At 49.5% G+C, this 12,592-nt stretch overlaps 1 protein-coding gene across 1 annotated transcript in view; it reads right to left on the reverse strand.

Annotated features, from left to right (window-relative positions):
• Nucleotides 1-12,592, reverse strand: part of LOC115651181 (mucin-5B-like) — a 53,211-nt gene that overhangs the window by 12,156 nt on the left and 28,463 nt on the right. The window contains exons 29-30 of the mRNA XM_030562139.1: nucleotides 12,368-12,535; nucleotides 216-11,075 (exon numbers count right to left, since the gene is read on the reverse strand). Of these exons, the coding sequence (XP_030417999.1) occupies nucleotides 216-11,075; nucleotides 12,368-12,535 (11,028 nt within the window). The remainder of the gene's footprint in view (nucleotides 1-215; nucleotides 11,076-12,367; nucleotides 12,536-12,592) is intronic.

Genomic DNA, 12,592 nt, shown 5'->3' on the forward strand with positions numbered 1-12,592 from the left:
ATGTTTTAACTGACATGAATTCATCATATTTGTATATAAAGAAGACATTCTCATTTTTAAGTTACACTGTATATAAAATATAATTTAAAAAAGGTGACTGCCAATATTGTATCTTAGTTTTTAAAAGCATGAAAAAATAAACTCACCGGGAGAAAAGAAATCACCAGACACATGGCATAAACACGGTGTTACTCTGCTTGAAGTGAAAGACGTACTTTTTTCATGTGCTGTGTAGGTTATACTGGAGCCTTCTGCTGTTGTAGATACAGAAGAAGTAAGTCTTGATATAGTAGATGTCACTGGGGTTGTAATGCTCAGAGTTGGGGAGACCGTAACAGTACTGGTAATTGAAGATAAAAGTGTGGTGGTGCTTCCCTGTGATGTTGACTGTACTGCGCTTGTGGATAAAAGCACAGTACTTCCAGAGATGGTAGAACTTTTACCTGTGGAGGCTGAATCTGTTGTCATTTCTCCACGTGTGCCTGTCACAGGTGGGATGGTGCGTGTTTGCAGTGGTGCTGTACCAGCTGAGCCTATTCCTGTGCCTGGAGTTGGAGGCGAAGCAGTGGAGGTTACTGATACTGTAGTGGAAACAGGAGGTACAAGCATGGTGCTGCTTCCTTGTGATGTTAGCTGCGTAGGGAGTAGTGTGGTGCCTTCAGTGGTTGTTTTTCTCAAAGGAGGAAGAGTGGAAGCAGGTGAAGGTGCTGGATGCGTGCCTGTCACAGGTGGGATTGTGCCTGTTGGCAGTGTTGCTGTACTACGTGAACCTGTTGCTGTGCCTGAAGTCGGAGGAGATGCAGTGGAGGTGACTGATACGGTAGTGGAAACTGGGGGTAAAAGCGTGGTGCTGCTTATCTCTGATATTGGCTGCGTAGAGAGTAGTGTGGTGCCTTCAGCGGTTGGTTGTTCTGAAGGAGGAAGAGTGGAAGCTGGTGAAGGTTGTGGACGCGTACCAGTTAGAGGTGGGATAGTGCCTGTTGGCAGTGAACCTGTACCACGTGAACCTGTTGCTGTGCTTGGAGTTGGAGGAGACGCAGTAGAGGTGACTGATACGGTAGTGGAAAGCGGGGGTAAAAGCGTAGTGGTGCTTATCTCTGATATTGGCTGCGTAGAGAGTAGTGTGGTGCCTTCAGTGGTTGGTTGTTCTGAAGAAGGAAGAGTGGAAGCTGGTGAAGGTTGTGCACGCGTGCCTGTTAGAGGTGGGATTGTGCCTGTTGGCAGTGTAGCTGTACTATGTGAACCTGTTGCTGTGCCTGGAGTTGGAGGAGACGCAGTGGAGGTGACTGATACGGTAGTGGAAATTGGGGGTAGAAGCATGGAGGTGCTTCCCTGAGATATTGGCTGCGTAGAGAGTAGCATGGTGCCTTCAGTGGTTGGTTGTTCTGAAGAAGGAAGAGTGGAAGCTAGTGAAGGTTGTGGACGCGTGCCTGTCAGAGGTGGGATTGTGCCTGTTGGCAGTGATCCTGTACTACGTGAACCTGTTGCTGTGCCTGGAGTTGGAGGAGATGCAGTGGAGGTGACTGATACGGTAGTGGAAAGTGGGGGTAAAAGCCTGGTGGTTCTTCCCTCTGATATTGGCTGCGTAGAGAGTAGTGTGGTGCCTTTAGTGGTTGGTTGTTCTGAAGAAGGAAGAGTGGAAGCTCGTGAAGGTTGTGCACGCGTGCCTGTCAGAGGTGGTATTGTGCCTGTTGGCAGTGTTGCTGTACTACGTGAACCTGTTGCTGTGCTTGGAGTTGGAGGAGACACAGTGGAGGTGACTGATACGGTAGTGGAAACTGGGGGTACAAGCGTGGTGGTGCTTATCTCTGATATTGGCTGCGTAGAGAGTAGTGTGGTGCCTTCCGTGGTTGGTTGGTTTGAAGAAGTAAGAGTGGGAGCTGGTGAAGGTTGTGAACGCGTGCCTGTCAGAAGTGGGATTGTGCCTGTTGGCAATGTTGCAGTACTACGTGAACCTGTTGCTGTGCCTGGAGTTGGAGGAGACACAGTGGAGGTGACTGATACGGTAGTGGAAAGTGGGGGTGAAAGCGCGGTGGTACTTATCTCTGATATTGGCTGCGTAGAGAGTAGTGTGGTGCCCTCAGTGGTTGGTGCTTCTGAAGAAGGAAGAGTGGAAGCTGGTGAAGGTTGTGGACGCGTGCCTGTTAGAGGTGGGATTGTGCCTGTTTGCAGTGTTGCTGTACTACGGGAACCTGTTGTTGTGCTTGGAGTTAGAGGAGACGCAGTGGAGATGACTGATACGGTAGTGGAAAGTGGGGGTACAAACATGGTGGTGCTTTCCTGAGATGTTGGCTGAGTAGAGAGTGGTGTGGTGCCTTCAGTAGCTGGTTGTTCTGAAGAAGGAAGAGTGGAAGATGGTGAAGGTTGTGGACGCGTGCCTGTCAGAGGTGGGATTGTGCCGGTTGGCAATGTTGCTGTACTACTTGAACCTGTTGATGTGCTTGGAGTTGAAGGAGATGCAGTGGAGGTGACTGATACGGTAGTGGAAAGTGGGGGCAAAAGCGTGGTTGTGCTTATCTCTGATGTTGGCTGCGTAGAGAGTAGTGTGGTGCCTTCAGTGGTTGGTTGTTCTGAAGAAGGAAGAGTGGAAGATGCTGAAGGTTGTAGACGCGTGCCTGTCAGAGGTGGGATTGTGCCTGTTGGGAGTGTTGCTGTACTACGTGAACCTGTTGCTGTGCCTTGAGTTGGAGGAGACGCAGTGGAGGTGACTGATATGGTAGTGGAAAGTGGGGGTGAAAGCGTGGTTGTGCTTATCTCTGATGTTGGCTGCGTAGAGAGTAGTGTGGTGCCTTCAGTGGTTGGTTCTTCTGAAGAAGGAAGAGTGGAAGTTGGTGAGGGTTGTGCACGTGTGCCTGTTAGAGGTGGGATTGTGCCTGTTGGCAGTGTTGCTGTACTACGGGAACCCGTTGTTGTGCTTGGAGTTGGAGGAGACGCAGTGGAGGTTACTGATACAGTAGTGGAAACTGGGGGTAGAAGCACGGTGGTACTTCCCTGAGATGTTGGCTGCGTAGAGAGTAGTGTGGTGCCTTCACTGGTTGGTTGTTCTGAAGAAGGAAGAGTGGAAGATGCTGAAGGTTGTAGACGCGTGCCTGTCAGAGGTGGGATTGTGCCTGTTGGGAGTGTTGCTGTACTACGTGAACCTGTTGCTGTGCCTTGAGTTGGAGGAGACGCAGTGGAGGTGACTGATATGGTAGTGGAAAGTGGGGGTGAAAGCGTGGTTGTGCTTATCTCTGATATTGGCTGCGTAGAGAGTATTGTGGTGCCTTCAGTGGTGGGTTGTTCTGAAAAAGAAAGCGTGGAAGCTGCTGAAGGTTGTGCACGCGTGCCTGTCAGAGGTGGGATTGTGCCTGTTGGGAGTGTTGCTGTACTACGTGAACCTGTTGCTGTGCTTGGAGTTGGAGGAGACGCAGTGGAGGTGACTGATACAGTAGTGGAAAGTGGGGGTGAAAGCGTGATTGTGCTTCCCTTTGATGTAGGCTGCGTACGGAGCAGTGTGGTGCCTTCAGTGGTTGTTTCTCCCAAAAGAGGAAGAGTGGAAGCTGGTGAGGGTTGTGGACGCGTGCCTGTCAGAGGTGGGATTGTGCCTGTTGGCAGTGTTGCTGTACTAGGTGAACCTGTTGCTGTGCTTGGAGTTGGAGGAGATGAAGTGGAGGTGACTGATACGGTAGTGGAAAGTGGGGGTAAAAGCATGGTGGTGCTTATCTCTGATATTGGCTGCGTAGAGAGTAGTGTGGTGCCTTCAGTGGTTGGTTGTTCTGAAGAAGGAAGAGTGGAAGTTGGTGAAGGTTGTGGACGCGTCCCTGTCAGAGGTGGGATTGTGCCTGTTGGCAATGTTGCAGTACTACGTGAACCTGTTGCTGTGCCTGGAGTTGGAGGAGACGCAGTGGAGGTGACTGATACGGTAGTGGAAAGTGGGGGTAAAAGCGTGGTGGTGCTTATCTCTGATATTGGCTGCGTAGAGAGTAGTGTGGTGCCTTCAGTGGTTGGTTGTTGTGAAGAAGGAAGAGTGGAAGTTGGTGTAGGTTGTGCACGCGTGCCTGTAAGAGGTGGGATTGTGCCTGTTGGCAGTGTTGCTGTACTAGGTGAACCTGTTGCTGTGCTTGGAGTTGGAGGAGATGCAGTGGAGGTGAATGATACGGTAGTGGAAACTGGGGGTAAAAGCGTGGTGGTGCTTATCTCTGATATTGGCTGCGTAGAGAGTAGTGTGGTGCCTTCAGTGGTTGGTTGTTGTGAAGAAGGAAGAGTGGAAGCTGGTGAAGGTTGTGCATGCGTGCCTGTCAGAGGTGGGATTGTGCCTGTTGGCAGTGTTGCTGTACTACGTGAACCTGTTGTTGTGCTTGCAGTTGGAGGAGACGCAGTGGAGGTGACTGATACGGTAGTGGAAACTGGGGGTAGAAGCGTGGTGGTGCTTCCCTGAGATGTTGGCTGCGTAGAGAGTAGTGTGGTGCCTTCACTGGTTGGTTGTTCTGAAGAAGGAAGAGTGGAAGATGCTGAAGGTTGTAGAGGCGTGCCTGTCAGAGGTGCGATTGTGCCTGTTTGCAGTGTTGCTGTACTACTTGAACCTGTTGCTGTGCCTTGAGTTGGAGGAGACGCAGTGGAGGTGACTGATACGGTAGTGGAAAGTGGAGGTGAAAGCGTGGTTGTGCTTATCTCTGATATTGGCTGCGTCGAGAGTAGTGTGGTGCCTTCAGTGGTGGGTTGTTCTGAAGAAGGAAGCGTGGAAGCTGGTGAAGGTTGTGCACGCGTGCCTGTCAGAGGTGGGATTGTGCCTGTTGGGAGTGTTGCTGTACTAGGTGAACCTGTTGCTGTGCTTGGAGTTGGAGGAGACGCAGTGGAGGTGACTGATACAGTAGTGGAAAGTGGGGGTGAAAGCGTGATTGTGCTTCCCTTTGATGTAGGCTGCGTACGGAGCGGTGTGGTGCCTTCAGTGGTTGTTTCTCCCAAAAGAGGAAGAGTGGGAGCTGGTGAGGGTTGTGGACGCGTGCCTGTCAGAGGTGGGATTGTGCCTGTTGGCAGTGTTGCTGTACTAGGTGAACCTGTTGCTGTGCTTGGAGTTGGAGGAGATGAAGTGGAGGTGACTGATACGGTAGTGGAAAGTGGGGGTAAAAGCATGGTGGTGCTTATCTCTGATATTGGCTGCGTAGAGAGTAGTGTGGTGCCTTCAGTGGTTGGTTGTTCTGAAGAAGGAAGAGTGGAAGTTGGTGAAGGTTGTGGACGCGTCCCTGTCAGAGGTGGGATTGTGCCTGTTGGCAATGTTGCAGTACTACGTGAACCTGTTGCTGTGCCTGGAGTTGGAGGAGACGCAGTGGAGGTGACTGATACGGTAGTGGAAACTGGAGGTGAAAGCGTGGTTGTGCTTCTCTCTGATATTGGCTCCGTAGAGAATAGTGTGGTGCCTTCAGTGGTTGGTTGTTCTGAAGAAGGAAGAGTGGAAGTTGGTGAAGGTTGTGCACGCGTGCCTGTAAGAGGTGGGATTGTGCCTGTTGGCAGGGTTGCTGTACTAGGTGAACCTGTTGCTGTGCTTGGAGTTGGACGAGATGCAGTGGAGGTGAATGATACGGTAGTGGAAACTGGGGGTAAAAGCGTGGTGGTGCTTATCTCTGATATTGGCTGCGTAGGGAGTAGTGTGGTGCCTTCAGTGGTTGGTTGTTCTGAAGAAGAAAGAGTGGAAGCTGGTGAAGGTTGTGCATGCGTGCCTGTCAGAGGTGGGATTGTGCCTGTTGGCAGTGTTGCTGTACTACGTGAACCTGTTGTTGTGCTTGCAGTTGGAGGAGACGCAGTGGAGGTGACTGATACAGTAGTGGAAACTGGGGGTAGAAGCGTGGTGGTGCTTCTCTGAGATGTTGGCTGCGTAGAGAGTAGTGTGGTGCCTTCACTGGTTGGTTGTTCTGAAGAAGGAAGAGTGGAAGATGCTGAAGGTTGTAGACGCGTGCCTGTCAGAGGTAAGATTGTGCCTGTTTGCAGTGTTGCTGTACTACTTGAACCTGTTGCTGTGCCTTGAGTTGGAGGAGACGCAGTGGAGGTGACTGATACGGTAGTGGAAAGTGGAGGTGAAAGCGTGGTTGTGCTTATCTCTGATATTGGCTGCGTCGAGAGTAGTGTGGTGCCTTCAGTGGTAGGTTGTTCTGAAGAAGGAAGCGTGGAAGCTGGTGAAGGTTGTGCACGCGTGCCTGTCAGAGGTGGGATTGTGCCTGTTGGCAGGGTTGCTGTACTAGGTGAACCTGTTGCTGTGCTTGGAGTTGGAGGAGATGCAGTGGAGGTGAATGATACGGTAGTGGAAACTGGGGGTAAAAGCGTGGTGGTGCTTATCTCTGATATTGGCTGCGTAGGGAGTAGTGTGGTGCCTTCAGTGGTTGGTTGTTCTGAAGAAGGAAGAGTGGAAGCTGGTGAAGGTTGTGCACGCGTGCCTGTCAGAGGTGGGATTGTGCCTGTTGGGAGTGTTGCTGTACTACGTGAACCTGTTGCTGTGCCTTGAGTTGGGGGAGACGCAGTGGAGGTGACTGATACAGTAGTGGAAAGTGGAGGTGAAAGCGTGATTGTGTTTCCCTTTGATGTAGGCTGCGTACGGAGCAGTGTGGTGCCTTCAATGGTTGTTTCTCCCAAAGGAGGAAGAGTGGAGGCTGGTGAGGGTTGTGGACGCGTGCCTGTCAGAGGTGGGAATGTGCCTGTTGGCAGTGTTGCTGTACTAGGTGAACCTGTTGCTGTGCTTGGAGTTGGAGGAGATGAAGTGGAGGTGACTGATATGGTAGTGGAAAGTGGGGGTAAAAGCGTGGTGGTGCTTATCTCTGATATTGGCTGCGTAGAGAGTAGTGTGGTGCCTTCAGTGGTTGGTTGTTCTGAAGAAGGAAGAGTGGAAGATGGTGAAGGTTGTGGACGCGTCCCTGTCAGAGGTGGGATTGTGCCTGTTGGCAGTTTTGCTGTACTACGTGTACCTGTTGCTGTGGCTAGAGTTGGAGGAGACGCAGTGGAGGTGACTGATACGGTAGTGGAAAGTGGAGGTGAAAGCGTGGTTGTGCTTCTCTCTGATATTGGCTGCGTAGAGAATAGTGTGGTGCCTTCAGTGGTTGGTTGTTCAGAAAAAGGAAGAGTGGAAGCTGGTGAAGGTTGTGCACGCGTGCCTGTCAGAGGTTGGATTGTGCCTGTTGGCAGTGTTGCTGTACTAGGTGAACCTGTTGCTGTGCTTGGAGTTGGAGGAGACGCAGTGGAGGTGACTGATACGGTAGTGGAAAGTGGGGGCAAAAGCGTGGTGGTGCTTATCTCTGATATTGGCTGCGTAGAGAGTAGTGTGGTGCCTTCAGTGGTTGGTTGTTCTGAAGAAGGAAGAGTGGAAGCTGGTGAAGGTTGTGCACGCGTGCCTGTCAGAGGTGGGATTGTGCCTGTTGGCAGTGTAGCTGTACTACTGGAACCTGTTGTTTTGCTTGGAGTTGGAGGAGATGCAGTGGAGGTGACTGATACGGTAGTGGAAACTGGGGGTATAAGCGTGGTAGTGCTTCCCTGAGATGTTGGCTGCATAGAGAGTAGTGTGGTGCCTTCAGTGGTTAGTTGTACTGAAGAAGGAAGAGTGGAAGTTGGTGAAGGTTGTGGACGCGTGCCTGTCAGAGGTGGTATTGTGCCTGCTGGCAATGTTGCTTTACTACGTGAACCTGTTGCTTTGCCTGGAGTTGGAGGAGACGCAGTGGAGGTGACTGATATAGTAGTGGAAAGTGGGGGTGAAAGCGTGGTTGTGCTTCCTTTTGATGTAGGCTGTGTACGGAGCAGTGTGGTGCCTTCAGTGGTTGTTTTTCCCAAAGGGGGAAGAGTGGAAGCTGGTGAAGGTTGTGGACGCGTGCCTGTCAGAGGTGGGATTGTACCTGTTGGGAGTGTTGCTGTACTACGTGAACCTGTTGCTGTGCCTGGAGTTGGAGGAGACGCAGTGGAGGTGACTGATACGGTAGTGGAAAGTGGAGGTGAAAGCGTGGTTGTGCTTATCTCTGATATTGGCTGCGTAGAGAGTAGTGTAGTGCCTTCAGTGGTTGGTTGTTCTGAAGAAGGAAGAGTGGAAGTTGGTGAAGGTTGTGGACGCGTGCCTGTCAGAGGTGGGATTGTGCCTGTTGGCAGTGTTGCTGTACTACGTGAACTTGTTGCTGTGCTTGGAGTTGGAGGAGACGCAGTGGAGGTGACTGATATAGTAGTGGAAAGTGGGGGTGAAAGCGTGGTTGTGCTTCCTTTTGATGTAGGCTGTGTACGGAGCAGTGTGGTGCCTTCAGTGGTTGTTTTTCCCAAAGGGGGAAGAGTGGAAGCTGGTGAAGGTTGTGGACGCATGCCTGTCAAAGGTGGGATTGTTCCTGTTGGGAGTGTTGCTGTACTACGTGAACCTGTTGCTGTGCCTGGAGTTGGAGGAGACGCAGTGGAGGTGACTGATACGGTAGTGGAAAGTGGGGGCAAAAGCGTGGTGGTGCTTATCTCTGATATTGGCTGTGTAGAGAGTAGTGTGGTGCTTTCAGTGGTTGGTTGTTCTGAAGAAGGAAGAGTGGAAGTTGGTGAAGGCTGTGCACGCGTGCCTGTCAGAGGTGGGATTGTACCTGTTGGCAGTGTTGCTGTACTAGGTGAACCTGTTGCTGTGCCTGGAGTTGGAGGAGACGCAGTGGAGGTGACTGATACGGTAGTGGAAAGTGGAGGTGAAAGTGTGGTTGTGCTTATCTCTGATATTGACTGCGTAGAGTGTAGTGTAGTGCCTTCAGTGGTTGGTTGTTCTGAAGAAGGAAGAGTGGAAGTTGGTGAAGGTTGCGGACGCGTGCCTGTTAGAAGTGGGATTGTGCCTGTCAGCAGTGTTGCTGTACTACGTGAACCTGTTGTTGTGCTTGGAGTTGGAGGAGATGCAGTGGAGGTGACTGATACGGTAGTGGAAACTGGGAGTAGAAGCGTTGTGGTGCTTCCCTGAGACGTTGGCTGCGTAGAGAATAGTGTAGTGCCTTCAGTGGTTGGTTGTTCTGAAGAAGGAAGAGTGGAAGATGGTGAAGGTTGTAGACGCGTGCCTGTCAGAGGTGGTATTGTGCCTGTTGGCAGTGTTGCTGTACTACGTGAACCTGTGGCTGTGCCTGGAGTTGGAGGAGACGCAGTTGAGGTGACTGATACGGTAGTGGAAAGTGGGGGTGAAAGCGTGGTTGTGCTTATCTCTGATATTGGCTGCGTAGAGAGTAGTGTGGTGCCTTCAGTGGTTGGTTGTTGTGAAGAAGGAAGAGTGGAAGCTGGTGAAGGTTGTGGACGCGTTCCTGTCAGAGCTGGGATTGTGTCTGTTGGCAGTGTTGCTGTACTACGTTTACCAGTTGCTGTGCTTGGAGTTGGAAGAGACGCAGTGGAGGTGACTGATACGGTTGTAGAAAGTGGGGGTAAAAGCGTGGTGGTGCTTATCTCTGATATTGGCTGTGTAGAGCGTAGTGTGGTGCCTTCAGTGGTTGGTTGTTCTGAAGAAGGAAGAGTGGAAGTTGGTGAAGTTTGCGCATGCGTGCCTGTTAGAGGTTGGATTGTGCCTGTTGGCATTGTTGCTGTACTACGTGAACCTGTTGTTGTGCTTGGAGTTGGAGGAGACGCAGTGGAGGTGACGGATACAGTAGTGGAAACTGGGGGTAGAAGCGTGGTGGTGCTTCCCTGAGATGTTGGCTGCGTAGAGAGTAGTGTGGTGCCTTCAGTGTTTGGTTGTTCTGAAGAAGGAAGAGTGGAAGATGGTGAAGGTTGTAGATGCGTGCCTGTCAGAGGTGGTATTGTGCCTGTTAGCAGTGTTGCTGTACTACGTGAACCTATGGCTGTGCCTGGAGTTGGAGGAGACGCAGTTGAGGTGACTGATACGGTAGTGGAAAGTGGGGGTGAAAGCGTGGTTGTGCTTATCTCTGATATTGGCTGCGTAGAGAGTAATGTCGTGCCTTCAGTGGTTGGTTGTTCTGAAGAAGGAAGAGTGGAAGCTGGTGAAGGTTGTGGACGCGTTCCTGTCAGAGGTGGGATTTTGCCTGTTAGCAGTGCTGCTGTACTACGTGAACCTGTTGCTGTGCTTGGAGTTGGAGGAGACGCAGTGGAGGTGACTGATACGGTAGTAGAAACTGGAGGTAGAAATGTGGTGGTGCTTCCCTGAGATGTTGGCTGCGTAGAGAGTAGTGTGGTGCCTTCAGTGGTTGGTTGTTGTGGAGAAGGAAGAGTGGAAGGTGGTGAAGGTTGCGCAAGCGTGCCTGTTCCCGATGGGATTGTGCCTGTTTGCAGTGATGCTGTACCACGTGAGCCTGTTGCTGTGCCTGGAGTTGGAGGAGACGCAGTGGAGGTGACTGATACGGTAGTGGAAAGTGGGGGTACAAGCGTGGTGGTGCTTCCCTGAGATGTTGGCTGTGTAGAGAGTAGTGTGGTCCCTTCAGTGGTTGTTTGTCCCAAAGGAGGAAGGGTGGAACCTGGTGAAGGTTGTGGACTCGAGCCCGGCACAGGTGTGATTGTGCCTGTTTCCAGTGGTACTGTACCTGCTGAGCGTGTTCCTTTGCCTGGAGTTGGAGAAGACGCTGTGGAGGTGACTGATTCCGTAGTGGAAACCTGGGGCACAAGCGTGGGGGTGACAGATGAAGTCGTGGGAAGTGGGAATGGAGTTGGACCTTCTGTACTTATTGAAGCAGTTGGACGTGAAACTGTTTTTGACTCAAGTGAGGTAACTGTTACTGTTGGGTGTCCACTAGTTGTGACTGATGGGATAGATGTTGAAGATTCACATGGTACATAAGTACAACATAATATTCTGATCTGATAGTTGTAGCAGATTTCTGGACTCTGATCCTCATTATTACATATGAGTCCGAAGTCTTTGCTACATGTCATCTTTTGTTTCAGGTCTTTTAGTGGTATGGAACTGTTGGGTTCTGCCCTGCATTCCACATCGCTTGGAGTTTCGCAAACTCTATATCCATTAGCTCTTATGTTATCAAATGTTTCAAAATCTCCATTGTTGTCTGTTGTTGGAAAGCTGACATCGTACCATTTTGACCATTGGCATACGTTGTGAACACATACTGTTGTAACTGGTGGTGTAGTTGTTGTTCCTGTAGTAGAAAGAAAAAAAGTGGTTTCTTGTCCTCATATTCAATATTCTTGTTAATAATTACAGTCTAATGTCCAATTATTACTATTTCATTTGGAAAGATTAGGGTGTTAATCTTTCACAGAATTTCATTTTAGGCCACATGAGGGATTTTTATTATCTTAGTTGCTGTCCTCCAGCAAATTGTTTTGGAAGAACAATTTTAATCATCTGTGTGAATGCATGCAGTATCAATACTTAACCTGATTTATAGTCTGTTTCTTTCTGCTTTTGCAGTTAAAAATATTCCAAGTTGTGTCCTGTGTATCCAGTCTCAATAGTCAAAGAATTTTCAAGAGGCACTTTTCTACTGTGTACAGTGTAAAGAAGAGAGGGCCTTCTTTTCCACTGTATTATCTCTTTTGTAATAATTTACAAATGATTTCTAGACAATCAAAACCATACGTGCACTTCACAGTGACTACGCAAGGAACAAGTCAATGGCAATCAGGACAGTCATATTCAGAACTTTTCTCTTTCTTTCAACATAGGTTTCTGTAGCATCTTGGTATCATTGAGACATTTGTGTTGAATTAACACCATCTTGTTCACAGAATGCTTGCTCCTGCTTGATGCAACGTTGAATTCATCATGTTATATTTATGATATTACTGTGCAATGCTCTGGATGTATTTGTCATTTTTGCATGTTCAGCATGATGCATTAACTGCAGGATCAAGCAGGAGTAAATGAGCTTTTTGGAAGAAAGCGCTAACTGGTTAAAAAAATCTTTAGCAATCAGGAGGAGTGTCAAAGGACATTCTGAAATACCTTGAAAGTTCCCTCATACTGGACTTTTTAGCTTTGAGATTGCACTAATGTGCTTAGTTTATTTAAAATTGTTATTCATTGCCCACCATATATATAGGGAGAGGTAGTAAAGATGACTGCCCAACTAGAGCTCTCTGGGAGTGGCCCTTAAAGCTGCTCTACTTCATGCTTATGGCCACCAGAGATCTCCAGGGCTACATTTTCTTTCCTCTGGGAGCACCTGGTGTTGGGTGTTACCCAGGATAACAGTGGGGACCTAGGGAGAGAATTTGTAGAAGCTGCTGCTGTATCTCTCTGCACCAGCTGGGCAGAGAATCCTCAAGGTTTGGGGCGGGGGGCGAGGGGCTGCCAGCTGAGTTTCTGACTGTTATGGTAGAAGTTATCAACTTACAGTAAAAACATGTGCAATTAGAGGAGTAAGTGGCCCTTACCCTCAGGTATGCAAAGATTTTTTCAGATATTTTGAGAAATGCATAGAAATACCTGCAGCACTCGTAGGTAGAATTGTACTAAACGTGAATGGGATGGTAGTTGTAGTTCCACTGCATTCAAAGACTTTTCTAGTTATGGTTCCGTTGGTGTCACAAGTTGCACTCAAACACCCTCCAATCCCATCTGTGGTGTTATAAATGACATCCTTATATTTATATTTGTGATCTTCATAATAGCAATAGCATGCTGTAAAACAGAAGAGGTGGAATGACATTGGTTGTTACCTGTCAAATGAAATAAAAG

The sequence above is a fragment of the Gopherus evgoodei genome, chromosome 4, assembly GCF_007399415.2.
Source record: "Gopherus evgoodei ecotype Sinaloan lineage chromosome 4, rGopEvg1_v1.p, whole genome shotgun sequence".
NCBI classification, from domain to species: Eukaryota; Metazoa; Chordata; order Testudines; family Testudinidae; genus Gopherus; species Gopherus evgoodei.